Consider the following 21,822-nt stretch of genomic DNA (forward strand, 5'->3'; position numbering starts at 1 on the left):
GGAAGTAATAAATCCATGAACTAGTTTTTCAGCGTCACTCTGAGACAGGATATTTCTAATTTTAGAGATGTTGCGCAAATGGAAGAACGCAGTCTTACATATTTGTTTAATATGTGCATTGAAGGACATGTCCTGGTCAAAAATAACTCCAAGGTTCCTCACAGCGTTACTGGAGGCCAAGGTAATGCCATCCAGAGTAAGAATCTGGTTAGATACCATATTTCTAAGCTTTTCAGGGCCGAGTACAATAACCTCAGTTTTATCTGAATTAAGAAGCAGAAAGTTGGCAGAAAGGCCATCCAGGTCTTTATGTCTTTAAGACATTCCTGCAGTTTAACTAATTGGTGTGTGTTATCTGGCTTCATAGATAGATAGAGCTGGGTGTCATCTGCATAGCAGTGAAAATGTATGCTATGTCTTCTAATGATGCTACCTAAGGGAAGCATGTATAATGTAAACAGAATTGGTCCTAGCACCGAACCCTGTGGAACTCCATAATTAACCTCAGTGTGTGAAGAGGACTCTCCATTTACATGCACAAATTGGAGTCTAATAGATAGATATGATACAAACCACTGCAGTGCAGTACCTGTAATACCTACAGCATGTTCTAATCGCTCTAATAGGATATTATGGTCAACAGTATCGAACGCTGCACTGAGGTCTAGCAGGACAAGCACAGAGATGAGTCCACTGTCAGAGGCCATAAGAAGATCATTTGTAACCTTCACTAAAGCTGTTTCTGTGCTGTGATGAGCTCTGAAACCTGACTGAAACTCTTCAAATAAACCATTCCTCTGCAGATGATCTGTTAGCTGTTTGACATCTACTCTTTCAAGGATTTTTGATATGAAAGGAAGGTTGGAGATTGGCCTATAATTAGCTAAGACTGCTGGGTCTAGAGATGGCTTTTTGAGTAAAGGTTTAACTACAGCTAGCTTGAAGGCCTGTAGTACATAGCCGATCATTAGAGATAGGTTGATCATATTTAAGATCGAAGAATTAATTAATGGCAGCACTTCTTTGAGCAGTTTTATAGGAATGGGGTCTAAAAGACACGTTGATGGTTTGGAGGAAGTAATTATTGAAATTAACTCAGAAAGATCAATTAGAGAAAAAGAGTCAAATTAGAATGAAGGGTAAATTTAACTGGGAAAGAATAAGATAAAATATATAAATTAAAGTTGAAAATAAAATAACTGTACAACAAAATACACAATATAGAACTATATCTAACTTAACATCAATGGTACTAAGAGTAGCTGTAGATAATATTACATCTGTGGGATGATTGTTGGTAATTTTTTCTCTAATGATAAAAATTTTATTTGTGAAGAAGTTCATGAAGTCATTACTAGTTAACGTTAAAGGGATTGTTGGCTCAAAAGAGCTCTGACTTTTTGTCAGCCTGGCTACAGTGCTGAAGAGAAACCTGGGGTTGTTCTGTTCTGACTGAGCAAGTATAGTAAACTGAGTGCATTCCTAAAATGTAAAATAAAATAGTAATTATAATAAGAAGAAACACAACCATAGGATTTTATGGCCATAGCTTTGATTTTTCCAAATGTCTGACCTTGCTACAACTGATTACGTGTTTCACTTGCTAAAGGCACAAAATTTCCTAAAACAAGCAACAAGTGCAGATGGCTGCAGCGCAGGGCTGGCAGAGCAAAGGGAAGAAAGGCGCCAACAATCCACTAGTGTCTGTGGGTCATAGCCAGTTATTTTCTGCAGCCAAAGATTGAAGGATTTATTTATTTTTAAAAAATGGTTTAAAATATCTTGATTCTGCTCTTTGGTTTTACCTAAAACTGAAACTGCATATTACGCATTCCCTTCGGTTGCCAGGTTTTATTTACCCAAACTTCATTTTCATTTTATTTTACATTGCTAGCTAGGGAGCTGGCTAGTGTTTTTTTTGTACTTGTGCAGTCCATCTATTTTTACTTGTGATATTACTACATTGCTGAATCTCAAAAAACAGTGGGCGAGGTGAGTGCAGTTTTGTTCAGAATGACTGGAGGGTTTTCAGTAACCTTTGATTCTTGGCATTCTTCCTCTCCCCTAATTTTGTGTCATGTCTCCTCTGCCCACAATCAAAGAGTTAGAAAGTGACCCTGCAAAACAGAAAGGGCAAAGTTGCAAAAAAGGTTGTATGAACCCAGACTTTGCTTTTTTTGCCCAGTGATACTTTGGATAGAAGGAGTGTATGTGTGTATTTTATATATGTATATTTATTCCCCACTCGCGCTGTGGACATTCCTTGTCCTTCAAGCTCAGGTCCTCTACCGGAGGCCTGAGAGTTTGAGGGTCCTGTGGAGTATCTTTGCTGTTTTTAGGACTGCCTTCTTCTGGACAGATATCTCAGATGTCGTTCCTGGGATCTGGGAGCCGTTCCCCCAATTTAGGAGATAGTGGGAACACTACTGGTCTTCAGAAGAGAGGCTTGGGGGTTTGAATCCCAACCAGTTTATGCATCCATACTCAGGGTAGGCCCACATGCTCCCTAAGCCTACTTTGGAATGTGAGTGAGAGACACATAATTGGAGAATTATCCTGTTACAAAAGTCAAAAATTCAGGTGACTCAGGTGGTATTTACACTTTCATTTATAAACTCATGTGGAGTAAAATGCAGCAACTTTGTAATTGGATGACAAAAAGAAAGAAGATAAAGAGAGATTTTTTTTATTCATGGATATTTGCTGAGCAATGACTGTAATTTTGAATGTGGAGTTGACGCACAATCCTCGGATCGCGATGTGAATGGCTTCACTGGAAAAAGGTTTTCTCTAAAACTACATATGTGCGTCAGCACCTCTGAATTTATATGTGACTGTTCAGACTGAGGTCACGTTCAAAAAATAAGATGTGTCTGATTGAAGGCCGCAGATGAGCATCAGTTTGAAAATTGAACAAATCAGACTCAGTGGGATTTGCCGTGGCTGCGTGTTATGAAAAGAATAGATGCGAGAGATTAGTGCTATTTTAGCCTGCAGTGGTAACACGGCCTAATTAGAGCGAACATAGTTCCTGTTGTTTTTCAGGTTCACTGCAGAACCAAAAAAAGCCTAAAAGTTGCATTGAAAAGGCTGAACACCGAACACTAATTTCAGTTTTAGAATTTCCCAGCTCAGTGTAACTGAACAGTTTGCTGTGAGTAGAACAGCAGTTTTCTTGCATGTGGTTAGAAAGCAGTGATATTACTCAGCGGCAGCTCAGAGATCAGACACACTGCGGATAAGTAGCGGGATACACGCTTTCGCAGAGGGCCTCTGGGCTGCTCCCAGCGCACACTGTTTCAGATGAATGCATCAAGACGTTTCTCCGGTGTCTCTTCATTATACGCCTGACAATTCTCTTACGGTTCTCTGTGTCAACACTTATGTCTGTGCGTGTAATGTCTCCTGTTTGTGGGAAAGAAGCTGCGTATAGACGCATTGTTTTAGTGTCTCTACTCTAATAGATGAAGGAGAAAAAATGAGATGTCTCATGTCTATTATGATGATTTACTTTTAAGAGTACTTGTACTTCAGCATTTTCTCATTAGATATAACCTTAACTTCATGACCACTTTTATGCAGAAATCATAGTGTATAAGTGTATGACATATACATGTAATCCAAAGATTTACTGTAAGGTTTTCTGCTTTTTTCCCAGTGAGACTGGTTTTGTGAGAAGCAGACACAAACAGGGAGATACCCAGAGACCCAGCTAGTTTTGGGAAGCACATGAAAAAATAAGCAGATGAATAGATGGGCACAAAGACAGTGAGGGCCAGAAAGAGGCTGGTGAGGCCCTTCACGGGGGAATTCTGCTTGTCTTTGCCGTCTTCCAGGGCAGTGGAAAAAGTTGGCTTCATGCACAGCTGCTTCACAAACAGCTCAGCAGAGAGCCTGGAGAATCTGCTCTGTGTCTGGTGTTGCATCTCCATCTTTATTTTCCCTGATTGCACTCTCCTCTCACCTGCACAGCCTTGCCCCAGGCCTCGCTCCACCTTCGCTGCTCTTCCTGTCTGTCCAATTATCGGGGAATCAAAAGTTGTGTATTTCACACAGTTATGTGCTAGGCCTGTTTCTTGGAGCCAGCCAAGCTAGCTGATCCTCCCTTTCTCCCAGTCTTTATGCTTTGTTAAGCTAATTGACTGCTGGCTTCGCTTCATATTTAGAGCACGGACACAGGGCTTATGCCAGTTGCAAGCCCATCGGCATGCTGGGCCTGAGTTTGGCGTTCCGCTTTTATAGATACAACAACAACTTGAAGTGAAGATCTAAGGTTATATGATTTTATAACTTAATACCATCAAACTTCAGTTCAGTTGATACATGTGTTCTTTTGCAATGCCACTCTTACTCACAAAGCCATCAATGCTCAGATACTCAGGCAGACTATTCGTCTGGCTTAAGAAGGAGCATTTTTCAAAAGGAAGGCCCTAATTCACTTTACCATTATTTTTGCCAGAGAAGGATCAGGCTCCGGCCCATCAAGGTTTCAAATCCTTTGTTGGTGCTGCGTGATTAGTGATTTTTGTATACATTTTTTTTCAGTGCGAAATGTCTAGGATAGAATTTCAATGTGGCTTCAGGACTGAGAAGACGAGAAGACTGTCCTTATACTGTCGAAACTGGTGGGATCTATCAGTGTTGGAATAGCCTCTGAGAAACCGAACGATTTATGTGCCTGCTAGCTGTGGGTCCTGGTTCAAGGCCGAGCCTATCTGCTCATCACTACAAACAGCGTGCTCCCTGGGTGTCGTGCTGGAATACAAATGCTTGAATTTAGATGTGACCCCTGGCTCACCTGCATCTCATCTAATGAGAAATCTCTGTCTGTGTACCTGCTGTGAGAGGGAGAGTAAAGGAATGAGTGCGTATGAAACATAGAGGCACACTGAAATAGCAAGCGATTCAGACTTTTATTTATGGCTGTATATTGGAATACTTTTTGCTGTTACTATTTTGACTGTATTCATTTTAAATGAGCACATTAATAGGCGTTGCTATAAACACGGAGTAAATAATAACCCCAAAATATTAGCATACCTAAACAGAGACATGGATTTTATTAGGCATAGGACAACATTATTTTAGTTTGTGGTGCTTTTTTAACATGTTGGTCCCAAATGTTCAATAGGTTCTTCAAAATAGGTTAGCTAGTGACTCAGAAGGCTATTAATCATTTTTATACTCGTTGCAGTTTCAGTGACCTCTTTTGATGGGAGCATTGCCCCTCCCAGCAGGAAAGAAATATTTCTTCATGCGATAAAATCAATTGCTCAGAATGAGCAGATGCATTTGCAGCTCTGTTGTACTACAGGTCAAGGCTACGGGTTTTGCCTTTAATTGTTTTACATATGTGATAAGCATGGATGCCCATGTCAGCTATATTTACTTGGTGAAGTGGTATAATGTCAATGCATTAATGTTGTCCGGTAAAACACCAGCTATTCAACTGAGACATCTATAGAAAACATGTGGAAACTTTTAAATCAAGCCTGAGATGGACATTGAAAAACACAATTTTCTGGTTGCAGATAGTTGAGGTTTACATTGTATCGTTGACACATCACAAAATTCTGTCGCGCTGAGTACTGAAAACCATCATCTTCACTTGAAATAGTTTGTGAATCACATTAAATATTCTGTAATTTTATCCTACACTTTATTCAGCCGTGTTTGGCTGTGGCTGCTTGTGTAATCACACCATTTAATGCTGAATAACTTTACCTTCATTAGCTGAGGATGAAAATGAATATGCAAAGAATATTTTCTTGTGTTTATGTACTGAGAAAAGTATTTTTTTTAGAGAAACCCCCCCAGAAATTGCTATAATAACTCAACTTATGAATAACTGTGTTTGAAGTGCACTGTTTAATGTAAATGCGACGACCAGTAAAATCCTCTTATTCATTTTTCGTGTGTTGACAGAGGAGGTGGGTGAGGTGTTTCCTGTGGAGATACTGTACTGTATCATTATGTGTTAGGTTGGTAATTCATTATTCTGTCATGTTAAACACCCCCCCCCCCCCCGGAAAAAACTGAAACACCTCTGGGTGCAAGTGACGCACGCTTTGTCCTACAGCGATGTTTGACCTCACTGCCTCATCCTTTTTCCTCTACCTGTACTGACTGATAGATGCAGCCAGATAAACGCCACAGGCTCCACCAAAGCCTCACACAGCCATTATCCAACACTCAGCAGACACCTCTCATGCATTAGCGACCGGTCTCATCCTGTCAAAGGCAGACGCAGGACAGAGACTATTAGCGGAAGCTTGCGGACTGTTAGTGTTAAATGGGAGCAGTGTTTCCTCCGGAATCACCGGTTGACAAATGAGGGCTGATGGAGCAGTTCTTGTCGGAGGCCATTATTTTTGATGGGACCAGATGATCTGTAAGGATGGAGCACTGTTTGTCTGAGCTGCGGCGCCTTCTGGGCAAAATATCAGACCTACTCGAAACCACTCAGACTCTTCAAATGATGGATGTAAAAGGGAAAATTGCTAAGCTGTAACACCAAGAATTTTTTTGTTGAGTCTCTGGCGTATTGTTACGACTCAGCATCAGCCGCACATCCAAGGAAAGTTGTGAAGAACATAAAGAGACTCCCTTTATGAGAAGGCTAAGTCTTTCATTATTGTCATTAATACTCATTAGCTAACGTTTCAGTCATCCAGACCCATGAGAGAGATAGAAGCATGTTCACACTAAGCCTTGGTAAGGCACCAAGAGTCCTGATCAGTCACTCAACCTCCAGGGGTTTTATTTTCATTGTATTCTTTAAACTCACTCTTTAATTTTATCAAATCCAATGCTTCAGTTAAAATTAGGTCATTCAATTACATACTGACAAAAAAATAGTTCCATCAGCTTAAGGGAGATGTTATCGCTCTCCCTGTTATTTCACTTTTGGTAAAATAAAACATACACAAGTTCTCGGCCTCAGAGCTTAATTAGATCAAATTCCATCTGAAATCCTTGGATGGGAAATTCAGACTGAAAATTCCCAGCATCTCTGCCTTCATTTCAAAGAAATGTTGGAGGAGTTTGCACAGGGATATCTTTGATGAATTGTTCACTTCCCCTGGAGGCGAGTTTAGCATATGAAAACCTGACTACAGAAACAGAGTGCCCATACATTTTGCCAAAGTAAGCAAAGCTCATTCAGACTCGACCCAAAGTGAATGTTTGGATCAGCGTTGCAGACACACTGCTGTCACATTAAGCAGCACTTCTATATGCGCTGCGGTGTATTTTGGTGAATAATGTGAGTTGTGTGGGTTGGTTAATGGTTCTGTTTTTTGTTTTTCACTGAGTGTAAATAAGAGGAAAAAGTATATGACTGGAAAAGTGAGTTAACTCATAATTATTCCGCCTTCTGACAGCTAGAGAACCAAATTTTTGTATTCAGTTTAATGTTCAAGTCTTTTTTCCCCCCCCTCTGTCTTGAACAATGTTTGGTAGAGTATTAAAGAAAGACTGCAACTAAAAATAGTAATGAGTGAAAACGGAAACAGTTGAAAGTTTAATAGCAAAAGTAAAATAAAGTAACCAGAAAGATGATTACAGAACTCCATGTAACGACTAAGTACACCCCATGATTCAGTCAGGATTCAGGTGGCAGGACCTTCAGCAGCAATAATATGAAGTAATCCATTTTCGTAAGACTTTATCAGTGTCTCAAATTATTGTGGAAGAATTTTGGCCTACTCTTCTTTCTTTGTGCACAGGTCTCTGAAATGCCACCACAGCATTTCAGTCAGTTTGAGGTCTGGATTTTTCAGTGAAGCTTTTTCTGTTGTAGATGCGCTGCTGAGCTTGGGATCATTGCCCTGTTGCATGACCCAGTTTGGGCCAAGCTTTAGCTGTCACAGCTGGCCTCGTGTTTAACTCTAAAAACTTTGGTGCACAGAAGAGTTCATAAGCAGTGACTCCAAGGTGCAGAGGCCCTGTGATTGTACCCGTCCAGTTGTATGAGATGTTTGTGCTAATATGCTCTGTTTTCTTTTTGCCATTGTGCATCATGGTCAAACATTTGGTCTTGTTTGTGCAAAGGCAATTGTTGCAGAAGTCTTGTAGTTTGTTCAGGTGCAACTTTGCAAACTTCAGCTATGCTGGCGTGTTTTGCATTTTTTAGAGAAAAGAAGCTTTCTTCTGGACACAACCTGTCCAAACAAGCCATATTTGTTCACTCTTTTTCTAATGATACTGTTATAAACGTTAACATTTAACATGCTTACCATTACTTACCCTCTTAATTCCTAAGGAAGCAGTGGGTGTATTTACTTTTTCACACAACTGTGTTCAGTCTTTTGAACTGATTTAATTTTTTTATTACTGTACGAATTGCTTTAGTCATTTATTGATCTGACATGTAAATATATAATTTTTTAAAAACTTATTTAACTCACAGATGCTTTGATTCAGTTCTGTTTTTCTGAGCTGGTTCTGCACAAGAGGAAGGGTAACCTCCTAATAGTGTCTTTTAATAAGAAAAGACCATGATTTGATTTTCTCACACTTTGAAAGGACCATTGTTTGTGTCCTCTGTGTCTGAAATTGGATGGTGAGTCCTTTTGGAGAGCAGCGGAGGGGAAATGATTTGTATTCACCTGCCGTATCTGAAAGGGGCTGAGGAGGGGCTGGGAGAGAGAGAGAGTGAGCGAGAGGGGGCAGTTACATAGTGCTTTCTTCATATGATAATGGATTGCGCTGACATTCACACACATTGTTGTGCGGCGTGTCAGTTAATACTCTTAACTCGCGGGATGAATGGCAAATTTTAAACAGATACCATTAAAGTACTGTCTCGCACTGGCACAGGTCACAGATTTATGTATAATGTGTCTTTTTTATGAAAAAAACACCAACATGGCACCTTTATGCACGTGCAACATATTTGTCACGTCATCATTCACTCCTGCAAATGAATTACTTTTCTGAATTTCTTTTTTTTCTCTCGTTTTTTTTATGTAACCTCACTCTCTTTTATTGGCCCAGCTGGGCAACTAGATTCTTGTGTCAGCTGCACAAAAGAAACAAAGTGAAGCTGGGGACAGGCAGTAATGAGCAACTCCTCTTACAGTGTTACATATAGACCTGCTGCAGTGTTTGGAAGCCTTATGGAGACAATGGATGGTTTTGAGAGGTCTGGAGCTCTCTGAAGCCCTTCTTTGATTGAGTTTCCTGGCTCTAGGCTCCAGCGTTGAGGATGATTGTGGAGTGGGATCTGTAGGTCCAGGAAGGGGAGGACGGTGGGGGCCTGAGGACCCTCCTCTGTGCTGACCTTTTACAAACAGGTGGGGTGGAGTGGAAGGGGCTGACAGTGGAGGAGGAGAAGCGGGAGAAGCCTATTGTGGCGCTCTGTGAATGCAGAGGTGGCACTCAATAACAACACTCACTGCCTCCTTCCACCTGCCGCAGATTTTCTCACAGCTTACTTTTCCCACTTTTAAATTAAATATTCTGGTAAAACACTGTGATAACATATTGTTCCAGCACAGAGCCAGTGTTCACACTTTGTTTGCCAGCAGAACTTTCTCTCTAGTCGCATTGCTGGCAGCAAGTCTTTAGGGATTGTGTCCGTTTGTTGTGACGGTAGGTGCACTGGAACACTTTGGGTTGGAGATGGCCACAGTTTCCTCCAAGGATAAATGTGAGTGACTTTGGCGATTTCCCTGACTACTTTTTGTATCACAAATACAATTTTGTAGAAAAAAGCCCCAGGACAAAAAACATGCAAAAAATATTTTTACTACAGTGCTGAACACTTGAGCAGATAATAACAAAAAAATAACTTTATTTTTCTGGTGTTTTTGAGTTCTCTCATTATCTTAATGATCTTTAAATATTACAACTTTCACCACACTTTTACTGAGCCTTAACAGATCTAGATATTTTTCAAACTGTTCTACTGGAATTTTCTGACACAGCCATCTCTAGGGTTTATAGAAAATGTGCTGAAAATTATATGATAATACGTTAGTCATGCCTGAGTTCAAAGGAGAATGGAGAGACCTCATCAAGCTGACAGGAAGGCAAAAGTAACTCAAATAAACCACTTATTACAACTAAGGTATACAGGAGTGCACAAAGGTCAAACCTTGAAGCAAAGTGGCTACAGCAGCAGAAGACCACACCAATCCCCATGAGTATCACTGTAGAGAAAGATGGCAGTATCATGATGCAGATGTTTTTATTCAGGTTTGCGATCTTGGTTTCATAATTGTTACATCCCTATTACTCAATAGGCACTACTATGTTAAATTTGAAAGTACAGCTATACTGTAAGCAATACTGCAAGCGACGTTAGCAAGCTAATAGCATGCTAACATTGTGCTAACGTTTAGCTTAGAGCTCACCTCAGAAGTTCCACTAAAATAACTTATTTCAGTAAATTATATGTATATTTCTGTTTACAAGCATTCTCTTAAGGATTTTGCATGAATAAAAAACCATTTTATTTCTTCCTTTATAGTTCTGTGAATCAATATAAGCGTGCTGTTTATTCTAATTATGTGCAGAGAAATGGCCACAGGATACAGATTGTATTCAATAAGCCTCAGCCTCACCGCCTCTGTCCACCTGCTCCTTTCTCACTTTTGAATTACATGTTCTGGTAACACGCAGCGGTAACAGATTGTTCCAGCTCACAGTCAGTGTTCACGCTTTGTTATCTGATGTTGCCGACAGATTTTACTGGAGTGAATGGTACCCGCACAAAGTGCAGACAGCTCCAAATGACCAGTTGCTCCCTGCCTGCCTACATACTGTATCAGCACAATTCAAATTCCAGCAGAAGAGCGTTCATTATACAGTCATGCTTTTCTAGAAAGCCCTAGTTGCAACTGTTGACTCACAGCAATCATATATAAACACTGTTTCTTTGTGCTACCATGGCTGACTTAGCCCGCTGGAATTCATTTGCTACATCAGAGCTTTTTTGAGTCAGAGGTGATCATTTCCTGCACACAGACTCTCTTTATGGCACCCCTAAGCTTAATGTAAACTTCTCATATTGGCACCATCTTGAGAGACCCTTCACACGTGTAGTAAGCCATCCGGTGTGGACATAGTGGCAAACTGAGATTCTAATCACATCTCTTTTGTTGAGCTCAGAGGAGGCTGAGACTGTTTTTTTGGACCAAACAGATGTCAAATGTGCAGGTTTTCTCTAAGGTTACTTTTGGGATGATAAATGGGCCTGGGCCTTTTTCTCCTGTTTTCTTTTTTCGTCTGTATTTGGTGAGAGAATTGACTTTTTTTTTTGTTGGCATGGAAATCTAAAAGTATTGAGGGGATTGCCATGGATACAGAATGCCCTTTTGGAGTGCAGTTTTGAGTGGCTGTACTCTGCTGGAAAGTGTACAGACAGTCCCTATATTTAGCTTGAAACCATTTTACTATCTTTGCTGAGATTTAAATTGCTTAACTCCTTAAGCACTATTTGAGTTTACAAATGCACAGATATTTCTATCTGCTGGCTCACAGGATTTGTTCCCAGAGGAGATTGGGTTTTGTTGATTACTTTTTTTGTTCAAACCTGCCATGTCTCTGTGGCTGAAGTTTGTCTTGTGGTGTCGTATGAGGATTTTAACAGTTTCTTTAGCTATTCAGGAAGCAGGTCGGCATGCATTCCTCCCACTCCTCTTGCATTTGCTCATGACAATGAACGTCTGCTCAGCATATGAATGGCTTCACCCATAACGCTCTCATGTGGTAGGGCAGGCATACTCGAGCTCCGTGCTTTGCACTGCTCCGGTGTTTATCTGCCCCCTTCTGCACAAGCAGAAATGTTCTCATACATAAGTAATTATAGTGTAGTGATCAGCTATTGCATAAAGGTCAAGTTCAGATACACATTTGTTCATTCAGTCGTGTCCTGCTTTGCCACCTGTTCTCAATTCATCTATGCTTTTTAAAAGTGGCACTAGTAATTATTTCAGATGTCATAAAAAGACTTTTAAGTCCAACCTTACTGTTTTTTTTTTAAAGAATAATTAGTTTTTGCTAGATTGTGAAGCAGTGAAACGATTCCCCGCTAATACTTTTCCTAAGGAGAGGGATTTATACACAAACCCCAAGAACGAGAGACCTAATTGAGGAAACACAGCCATAATGTGAGGACATGACGTAGCAACTAAATGTATTAAATAAAAGAAATATGTATTTTTATTGCACTTGGATTCCTTATCGATAATGTATTCGTTATCAGTGATATCCCTAATTCTAAGTCTAGCCCCAGGCAATCAGAATATGCAATTTTGTTTTTCTCCCAAGTCTTGGCAATGAGGGATCAAAGAAAAATAATGATTGTAACGCAAATCAAAATCTGTTTTCATTTCCACCTGCCCAAAAAAAAAAGGAAAGAAAAGAGAGTTTTGCCTTTTCCTAAAATGTAGGGCATGGGTAAGGTTAGCGTTATCATCTCTGATAACTTAGACCTCCAAGGCGTTAAGAGCACCATCCCATCTAGTGGTGCTGCTTCCATCTGCATGTTAAAGAGGCCGTCTTCCTCAGAAGTGCCGGCGCCGTTTCTGATTAGCATTTAGGCAGAGGGAACAGCGAGCGAATCCTGAAGTGTTTTTGGCATGTATGGCGAGCAAGCTTTGTGAATGTCAATGTGTGGCGCTCTGAAAGAAGGTAAACTAGACAAATTGCCGGACATGTTGCATTAGCAGCAGATGCCAATTAGAATTAAGACTTGTTTTATGTCGATAGCCAGGGGAGTTTCAAAAACAAAGCCTTGTAACTTTAAAGGCCTACCCCCAAAGATGTAATGGAGCTTTTCCATGAAGTGTGACGACTTGCCTAAAACAGTTTTTCAAAAAGCAAGAACTCATGACGTAGTCGACAAAACATAAAGGTCAAACTATCTGGAAAATCCAAGAGCCTACACATCCCATAATTACACACCCCATGCACATGTCTTTTTTTCTTTGAGTGATTTTTTGCCTGGTGCAAAGTCAGTGGAGTTCACATCGTATAAAGTGGTTAATATTACTAATGAAAATACTGAAGCCTATTTACTCATGTATTTGGGAGGCCTATGCATCAAAACCACTACAGCTCTGGTCAGAAAGCTGAATTTAAATAGCATCTTTATAGTGAATCAGATGATTGAAGATCTTTTATTGTCTTGCATTGTACAGTTCAGATCAAGGGCTCTGGTGTGTTCTTTGGGCTATGGGGTCTCGTTGAACAACAGGACCCCAATTCATATGTTAACCACACCAATTATTTGCATACGCTGCCTCATTTACAAAAGCTAATGAGAAGATTATGGGAAACATACACTGAAGCCGGCCCATGGAATGTGTGTTGTGGTCCTGTGGCTGCTAATAAGAGGCCCGTGAGAGGTATTAGTCAAAGCCACTGAACATTCAACCTCATGTATCATTGCTGTAAATTGTATCACCGCTTACCCCTGTTTAGCACATTAGCTGTGAATCCACAGCTTAAAAAGACAAATGATTAAACTGTATTATTATATTATATTATATTATATTATATTATATTATATTATATTATATTATATTATAATCTACAGTGATGTTTTTAGCTAAACTGTAATAACTTTACTATTTGTTTAACTTCTTTGACCTCAACTTTGAGATCCATGGAAGATACACACACATACACAACCACACACACACACACACACACACACACACACACACACACACACACACACACACACACACACACACACACATACTCCTGATATCTAATAGCACAGAGAAATACATGCAGCCCAAGGCATGAATAGCAGGCACCGAGAGCACCCGGCAATCTCAGAAAAATAAACGCTTCCAACCGAATCAGTTTCCTCATCACCTCCTTCCTGAGCGTGGAGTCATTCTCATCATAATACCCCTCCACCCCCATCCATTCAGGCATCTGTGGGGGATCCCTGCTGCTCCATTAAGGCCATACCGAGGCTCACAAACCCCTGATTGCATGAGCCATCAATAGCACTGATTATGGAAGTTAATTAGGGTGCTTGGTGCAGGAGAAAGGCTTGTTTTTCATCATAGATGTTAAAAGTGTAGAGTTCTGATGCAATAGCTGTGATTCTGTCAGGGTTGCAGTGTTGCATCACTAATGTTTGGCACATACAATGACAAGATCTGTGCAAGTGATGAGCATATGAGGCATATAGCGTTATCCGTTGCTGTGAGGGGAATTCAACTGGGATTTTGTCTATACTGACTGCAATTCATTTACACTGCAGTCTACTTCCATTGTCAGTCCTTGTGCCCCTGTCACCTCTATCTGTGTGCTCAGACACGTCCTGACCCTCACATTCTGTTGACAGCCTCTGTGAATGTGCTTTATCCTGGGTGTGTATGTGCTGTTGCGTGTGCTATGTCCCTGACATGTGCACAAAACCAATTAGTTTTGGGATGGTGAAGTAGCTGGGTATGGGAAAATGACAATGGAGTAATTGAAGAGGCTGGATGAATGAGAGGCAGACAGCTCAATGCAGCTTTTACAGAGCAGAGTGTTGACAAAATGAAAAGCAAGACGTGAGCGAAGGTGGTCTTATGTAGTCGGAGACAGTAATTAACATTGCAGCCTTTCACTTTGCTGACATTAATTTTTACTGAACTTAGCTTGTTCGGTATTTAAACGCTAGCTTTGCTCATTCATTTTTTTTCTACAATCAGATAACAAAGCTGGCCATTTGTAAACCACATGTTTGTTTGTGTTGGCTTTTCTTTGTAACCATTTCAGGCACGATTTTCAACAACTTTAACCTCATATTATGCTGAAAATGTCACGGAGGAGCAGGGAGGACTCGGCGCAGACTGAAATCTCAGAAAAACAGGTTTATTTACACACTCCAGGTGCACTATATACAGGTGAAGGAGAAGGGGGCCAGGGTTCCCAGGGGTGCAGAGCGGGGTCGGGAAAAGCGTCCAGAGTCTCCAAACCAAACACGAGAAATCTGCATACAGAGAACAAGGGTTAGCACGGAACTTTCACGGACAGAGCTCAAAACTGGCTGAGGCTAAAGTAGCACTGACGAGCGTTATTCAATAGTCCAGCGGCGAGGTGCTCTCAGTCACTGCCTTAAGTAGCGGGAGCAAACAAGGTGAGGAGCCACAGGTGATTGCCTACAGGTGGTGGAGGCCGGGAGCTCACAATGAGCTCCGCCCAGGCAGCGAGCAGAGAGAGAGGAGAGAGAGAAAAGACAAAACATAACATGTAGCCACACAGGGCCAGCCGAGCAGGCACGGGGACCATGACAGTAAATGTCTGGCTGAGTAAAACAGTTCCAAAAAAACTTGCTTTTCCATATTTGATGTTCACTTGTCATTGAATGTAAATGTTTCAAGAGATGCAAGAAATGTACAGAAAACCCATAAAACAATAACTTCAAAGTATTTTGTAAAAATTCAAAATATTAATATTACTTCATCACAAGTAGTTTAAGATGCCACAAGCAACAAATGTACCAAATGTCTGCAGGATTATTATTCGAGTTACCACGTCCTCTTAGCTCACTGATACATATCTTTCAGTGTTTTTGTTTTACACCCTGCAGCCTTGTTTTTGGTTTACTGTGGCAGCTGTCACGGTGTTCAGATGATGGACTCTGTCTGCAAGGAGAGAGCTGAGACTGAAATATGTTTTCAGTGCCGCCTGCTTGTCTGCAGGCCTGTTTGCATCAAAAAAAGGACCTTTCTGAATTCTGTGAAACTTGATTGATAAGGTGAAGCACAGGCAAGGGAACAATGGAAAATATGGCATTGACCTCGGATGAGCTCTCCCACTTGTCTCTTGTTTTTTAGATGCAGCTGGCAGCAGTTGTGAATAAGCACTGTACTTGTCAAATCTACAAGTTTAAAGACATGGTTCACTCCCAAATCTAACTTGGTGTTATTTTTCAATCGAAATCGTTTTCATGTAAGTTGCCAAATTTTTGAGATATCGGCTGTAGAAATGTCGGCTTTCTTTTGAATAGAATGGAATAAATTGGCACTTGCCGTGTAGTACTCAAAGTGCCACTTTGAAAAACTCACCAGAAATATATTTTCTTGTTGGCCAATATATTTGGTTCTGAAATCACCAAATATTGGTATCGGCTGTAAAAACGATGTCATCACGAGGTAGTGCCACGAACAGTTATCACGTTTCAAAGTGAGACACCAGCTTAGTTTTCTTTCTCAGCTTTATCTATATGAAAAAGAGTGAAAATCATTTCTGGAAGTGCCCTTACCAATCTGTTGTGTTTTTGTCTAAGAGACAATTTCCTGTTCGATATTATCAGCCATCTGACGGCTTTTGGCACAGCACTCCAAACGGGACTGGGGTTTTATCTGAGCTCCAGCAAGAGAGATATGTTGACTTTGGGCTTCCATCTTCTGTCAGCACAGGATGCATAGGATGGTCCGGCAATAGAGAAATATATTTTGCGATTAAGGTTCACCTTGAATAATTGTATATTGAAATAAAAAATTGGTTTTGAACTCTAGTTTCTTTTTTTTTTTTTCAAGATTCAGGCCCAGCTTGGATTACGCTCAAAATATACTGAACGACATGAGTCGACTGAGTTTCCACCGTCACTCAACTGTTAGACGGATATGAGGTTTGGCCTCATATCACTGAAACTTACAGGGGTGACTGTAGCAAACAGACATATACTGTACACACATACACACGTACAAGTAAACACAGGCCCACACGTGTACGGTGTGAACAAAGGAAACACACTGGCTGGCTGGAGCTGAGTTGCTACACCTCATTAAATTGGGAAATGAATCTAGGATGAATCCCTGGCTCCATTCCAGATAAGAATCTCAAAGCTTATTGGGGATTCACCATAAAATGTATAATTAACACATTTATTCTGTTGCTGTCACACGCTGGCCATTTTTACTTCACCCTTTTTTTCACTCTCAGTTCGGGCTGTAATTTATGATTTAGAAAAAAAACCCCAAAAGTAGTGACGGTGACATTAATGCCTTAATGCCTAATACCAAGCAAAATGAATTGGTGCTAGAAAATCACTGCGCTGCAACACCTTACTCATAATTGTGAATGGGTTTTGCATAAACAATATGTGATTGTAAATTTCCAGCAGAAGCTGAAAATATACTGAAGGAAAGGAAATGTACAGTTTCAGCACCGATGCCTGCAGCCTGCAAATTATCTTGATGAAATGACCCTCTGGATCTTTTCATGTCAAATCCCAAGCCAGAGCTGCCTGAGGTGTCCACAGCAGTGTGATTGGCTGCCCTGGGTGAATAATACAGGCCTTCCCAGGAGAGGTATAGTTGAAGCTGGGGGCAGTAGACATTAGCCTTGGTCTCTTCCCATGCTACTAGACACCGGCTCTGAGGATGGTTCTGAATCATGACTTTAGGGCAGCACTAACAAATACCTCAGTTCCCCTAGGAAGACCAGGTCTTACCGCATGGCTGTCTAGCCTCTGGTACCAGACATCGCTTTTACAACCTCATCTGCAGCCCTGACCTGCCCCACGCCCTAAGCAGGCATGCAGTACGCATGTGTAACTCCAGCTTTAGAGTGCTCCACGTGATTTTTTTCATTCTGAATTTGTTAGTGTGCTTATGCGATAATGTAGCAAATTAATCTGCCTGAGCTCTAAATTAAGCTGTGACATTTTTAATATGGTGCCAGTGGATGAAGAAGCGAGATAAAAACAGGTTATTAAAACAGTTATTAAAACGACTCCTCCTAAGTTCATTTTCTTCATTCTTTTGACTCGGCAGCACTGAATTATGCAGATTAATATGAATTCAAATGAGCAGTCAATTTAACCTTGTGCTTTTTTAGATTTCTCTGAAGTTTGAGCCACATTCTGATCTTTTATAACTTCAATATTATATTCTATGATCTTTTGCCTGGATTAAGGTGTAATGTGGTAGCTGCGAGCTGTGTGGCAACAAGTGAACATTTTTGTTCTGTGGTTTTGTGACGTGACTACATTTTGCTTTGCTTTTTACTCAGTTCATTTAACGCTTGTGTTGTGATCAATGACTATAGAGCAATGACTGCAGTCATTGGTTGTGATGGAGACACAATTTGATAAAACTACTTAACAAAAAAAAATCCCCACTTAACAATGAATCAGTACCCCAGTTTGCCCAAGCAAGGAAAACATACGTCACCTCAGCTTAACCTGAAATCTTGTTGAACCAACTGTCCTTGACAAACAGAGATGTCACACATATTTATTTCTGTCTCGTCACGTATGACATTCCCACTACAGCAGTCTAATGAAAGAATGATGGTTCGCTCTCTGAAATCTGACCTCATTTCAGATCACTTTGCTGCTGGCTCAGCCGGTCAGTCAATCACATTGATAAAGCTCCGAGTGAAATGGAAAGTAAAGTGAGTGTCCCCTTGTCTTGTCCCTTGGCATATCATCTGCCAGCTGATGTGATCAATACGGCAGAGAAACCTAATGGCATCATGGCCGCGCCTGTGATTAGCCCTGCAAAATGAACCCATGTGGGCCCCGTCGGTCCCTATCGGAATGCACTAGATCAAAAAGATAGCTTCCAGCAAATTGCAGTGGATGGTAACTAACATCAATCTGTGGCTAGAGCTATGATGTGTCTCTCACTCATTCTCTCTTTCTTTGACTCAAAACCACATAATAGAACAAAACTCATTATATGACTGATGACAGCAGTAACTGGATGTGCTATTCAGCCCTGCGCTCTCTGTCCTTGCTTATGTCTCTAAAAGCTTCTTTCCTTCGTTTGTTCTTCTCTTGTCTCCACCTGCAGTTGTGAAAGTGCACGTGTCCTCAGAGGCGGTGCGTCACTGAATTTGGGGGCAGACCTTTGAGTCTCACGTGATCATGGAGTGGAGGAGGATGGATGTAGGAGTGCTTCTGCTGTTCCTGGTGCACCTTGCCACTGCGCTGGAGGTCCCACTAGACCGTAAGACAACAAATCACACACAGCTGTAAACAAAGTCGTCGCACAGTGTCAGGGTTACTTTGCATTTAGTTACAAGATAAGTCACCCGGCCTATTACTTGATCAAACATTTTGATAATCAAGCACATAAAAGCCGAATTTATTTTGATTTTGGATTGACAAATTTACCGATAATGACTTCCAGGTCCAGTACAGTTTGGCTGATAAAAGTTTTACCCTTGCATAACACTGTATAGCTTTTTCTTCTTTGTGTTATAAATATTGTTAACAATTCATTAATTTTGCCTTAAATTTCAGAAAAGTACGAAAACAAGCTATTTTTAATTTCTGAATCTAAAAATTCTGCTTTAAAATTTTTATGGCAAACAAAAATATGAAACACATCCATTTGAAAGTAGAAAATATTTGTTGTTCATGTGAAAATTGGCTATTAAATAATTTTTTTGGAGAGTCAAATAAGTATTTTAGCTCTAGCCTAGTCTAGCCTTTCTTGTATGCATCTGTGTAGTTTCATCAATGTACTTTATGTTTTTTCCAGTTACTGTGACTGCATTTTATCCATGTAAATGTAGTGTTGTTTGTATATTAACAATTTTTAGATACTAATTGTGACTTACATGGACTGACATTTAACGTTTCAGCCTGAAGCTTCTGTTGCTTTTTTGGTTGACTACTGGAGGCCTCCATTCCTCAATATAGAGCTAGCCACGTGCGAACCTTGTTACAAGGCAGAGATATTGAGGGGGATATTTTTCATAACTAATATCTGGTTATTTTTACTGTCACTATTCTTTTTTCTTTCTTCTTTGCTGAAGTTCTGGAAGGATGTAAGTCTCAAAGAATCTGAGTTTTTGCTTGCAGCTTGTTTTTGGATATTAAAGATTACATTTTATCTAGCTGCTCGTTATGAATTGTTGAATTGCATTTAGTCGGATTTGTTTTACAGGATAGTGAGTGTGATTTCGAGTGGCCTTGGCATGTTGCATGCATTGATTTCTGTGTTTCTTTGTTTGCTGTTTTTGTTCTGTGTGTTTCTGCAATGGTAGAGTATTTTCCATAAAGCAATACTGCAAACAGCATGAGTCCTTATATCATTTGTTTTGTCATAGTCCATTACTTATCTCCGCAGCACTGACAGGAATACATTAGGCATCGGCTCATTGCAATAAAAGGAAATGTACCTGAGCTTTCTGCCTACCTTTCTACATTCTGAGAGCTTTTTTCAGTTTGTCAGCAAACAGCTGTGTGGTTTTATTCAGTATGCTAAGTCTGCATGTTATTGGTAATCACTGCTGGTGTGGTCAATGCAGCAGCAGGAAAGAAAAAAAAGAGACCTACTTATGCAGTAAAGGTCCTGATTAAATATCGCCCGTTTTCTGGTCGTCTTTAGTGCCGCAGCCGCCAACCATCACTTACCAGTCCCCTAAAGATTACATCGTCGACCCACGAGAGAACATTATAATCCACTGTGAGGCGAAGGGAAAACCGCATCCCAGGTAGGAATCAGTGAATTTCTTTTAAATGGAAAAAATATATATAAATTCCCCAGGAGTGGATTCAGGTACCACCTGTCACAAATGTTTAAAATGTTTTCAGCAGGTTTTCTAAACAATGCCAGAAAAGTTCTGCTTGACTCCTACACTTGACACCTGTTTTTGAATGCTTTGAATGAATCTAACATATAGTTAGCTTTCATCAAGATAACATACATGCACATAAATTTGTGGTTTTATGCTCGCAAGAACTCATAGATAAAATGCACCTCTCAGCCCTTAACCTTTACTTTACCCCAGATTATTCTTCCCCCAGCCCAAAGCAAGTTTATTATGTAACCATCCAGAATATTTTTGTAGATTTAAACTTGGCAAATATAGGAAAAACTTTTGAAAAAGTTCTTTAAAGAACACAATTGGAAACATTTACAGTAAAAATTCAGGTGCAATGAGATAGCCAAATAGGTAAAACAGATTTTATTAATGTGTTCTTTTTTATATGAATTACCAGATTTGATCACTTGAAAATTACCTGCATTCTTATGATAATGGTCTTATTTTTCCTTAGTTTCTCCTGGACAAGAAATGGGACCCACTTTGACGTCGAGAATGATCCCAACGTGGACATGAAGCCGCAATCTGGGACTCTGGTGGTGGATATCAGCAGAGAGAGGGTTGAACACTACGAGGGGGTGTACCAGTGCACAGCACGAAACAAACACGGAACCGCTGTTTCCCACAATATAGTGGTTAGACAGTCCAGTGAGTGCAGCTTGCTGTATCACTTCTTTAAAATCACTTCTCTCTCTTCTTTCATTGTCTCATGTGCATCTTATGAAAAAAATCACCTCCTTTCTTCTCTTTTTCTAACAATTAAGTTGCAATTTCCATCTTAAGAGCTCTCCTGGAAGGTAAAAGTTGTTTGTAGAAAGGTGCATGTTTTATTTTGTTGGACACGACGGTAGATATAGGTGATTGAACCTTTGTAATCCCCCCACTTCCATATTTTTATTCTTGATCATTCCCCTCATCTTGCCACATCGTCATGCAAGCTCCAGTCTGTTAGCGACCCATATTTTTTGCCAAATTATGATTTGATCGTGCTATTCTCCAATCAATATAGGATCCCCCCTGTGGTCAAAGGAAAAAATCAAGCCAATCGTGGTGCAGGAGGGCGTGTCTTTGGTGTTGCCGTGTCGCCCCCCTGCTGGCCTACCCCCTCCCATCATATTCTGGATGGACAACAGTGAGCAACTTGATCTCTTATGTTTCTTTGTGGTAACATGATGTTTCTTTTTCAATTTCCTGTTCCATCTTACAACCAATCATACTGTATTTCATTTTGCAAGCTAGGCTGTTGGAAATGTGGAAATCGTAATATATTTTTTCTGCTGTCACATTTATTGGTTTCTT

At 40.4% G+C, this 21,822-nt stretch overlaps 1 protein-coding gene across 9 annotated transcripts in view; it reads left to right on the plus strand.

Moving 5' to 3' along the window:
* LOC146665148 (neuronal cell adhesion molecule-like) overlaps positions 1-21,822 on the plus strand; it is a 79,384-nt gene that overhangs the window by 32,821 nt on the left and 24,741 nt on the right. For all 9 annotated transcript variants that reach the window (XM_085412649.1, XM_085412650.1, XM_085412646.1 and 6 more), the window contains 4 exons: positions 18,762-18,917; positions 20,307-20,412; positions 20,978-21,171; positions 21,533-21,655. In XM_085412649.1, the coding sequence (XP_085268775.1) occupies positions 18,836-18,917; positions 20,307-20,412; positions 20,978-21,171; positions 21,533-21,655 (505 nt within the window). In that variant the 5' untranslated portion in view covers positions 18,762-18,835. The remainder of the gene's footprint in view (positions 1-18,761; positions 18,918-20,306; positions 20,413-20,977; positions 21,172-21,532; positions 21,656-21,822) is intronic.

This window comes from Rhamphochromis longiceps, linkage group LG7 (assembly GCF_057381845.1).
Source record: "Rhamphochromis longiceps isolate RC_006_pf linkage group LG7, R_longiceps_female_GT1.1, whole genome shotgun sequence".
NCBI lineage: Eukaryota > Metazoa > Chordata > Actinopteri > Cichliformes > Cichlidae > Rhamphochromis > Rhamphochromis longiceps.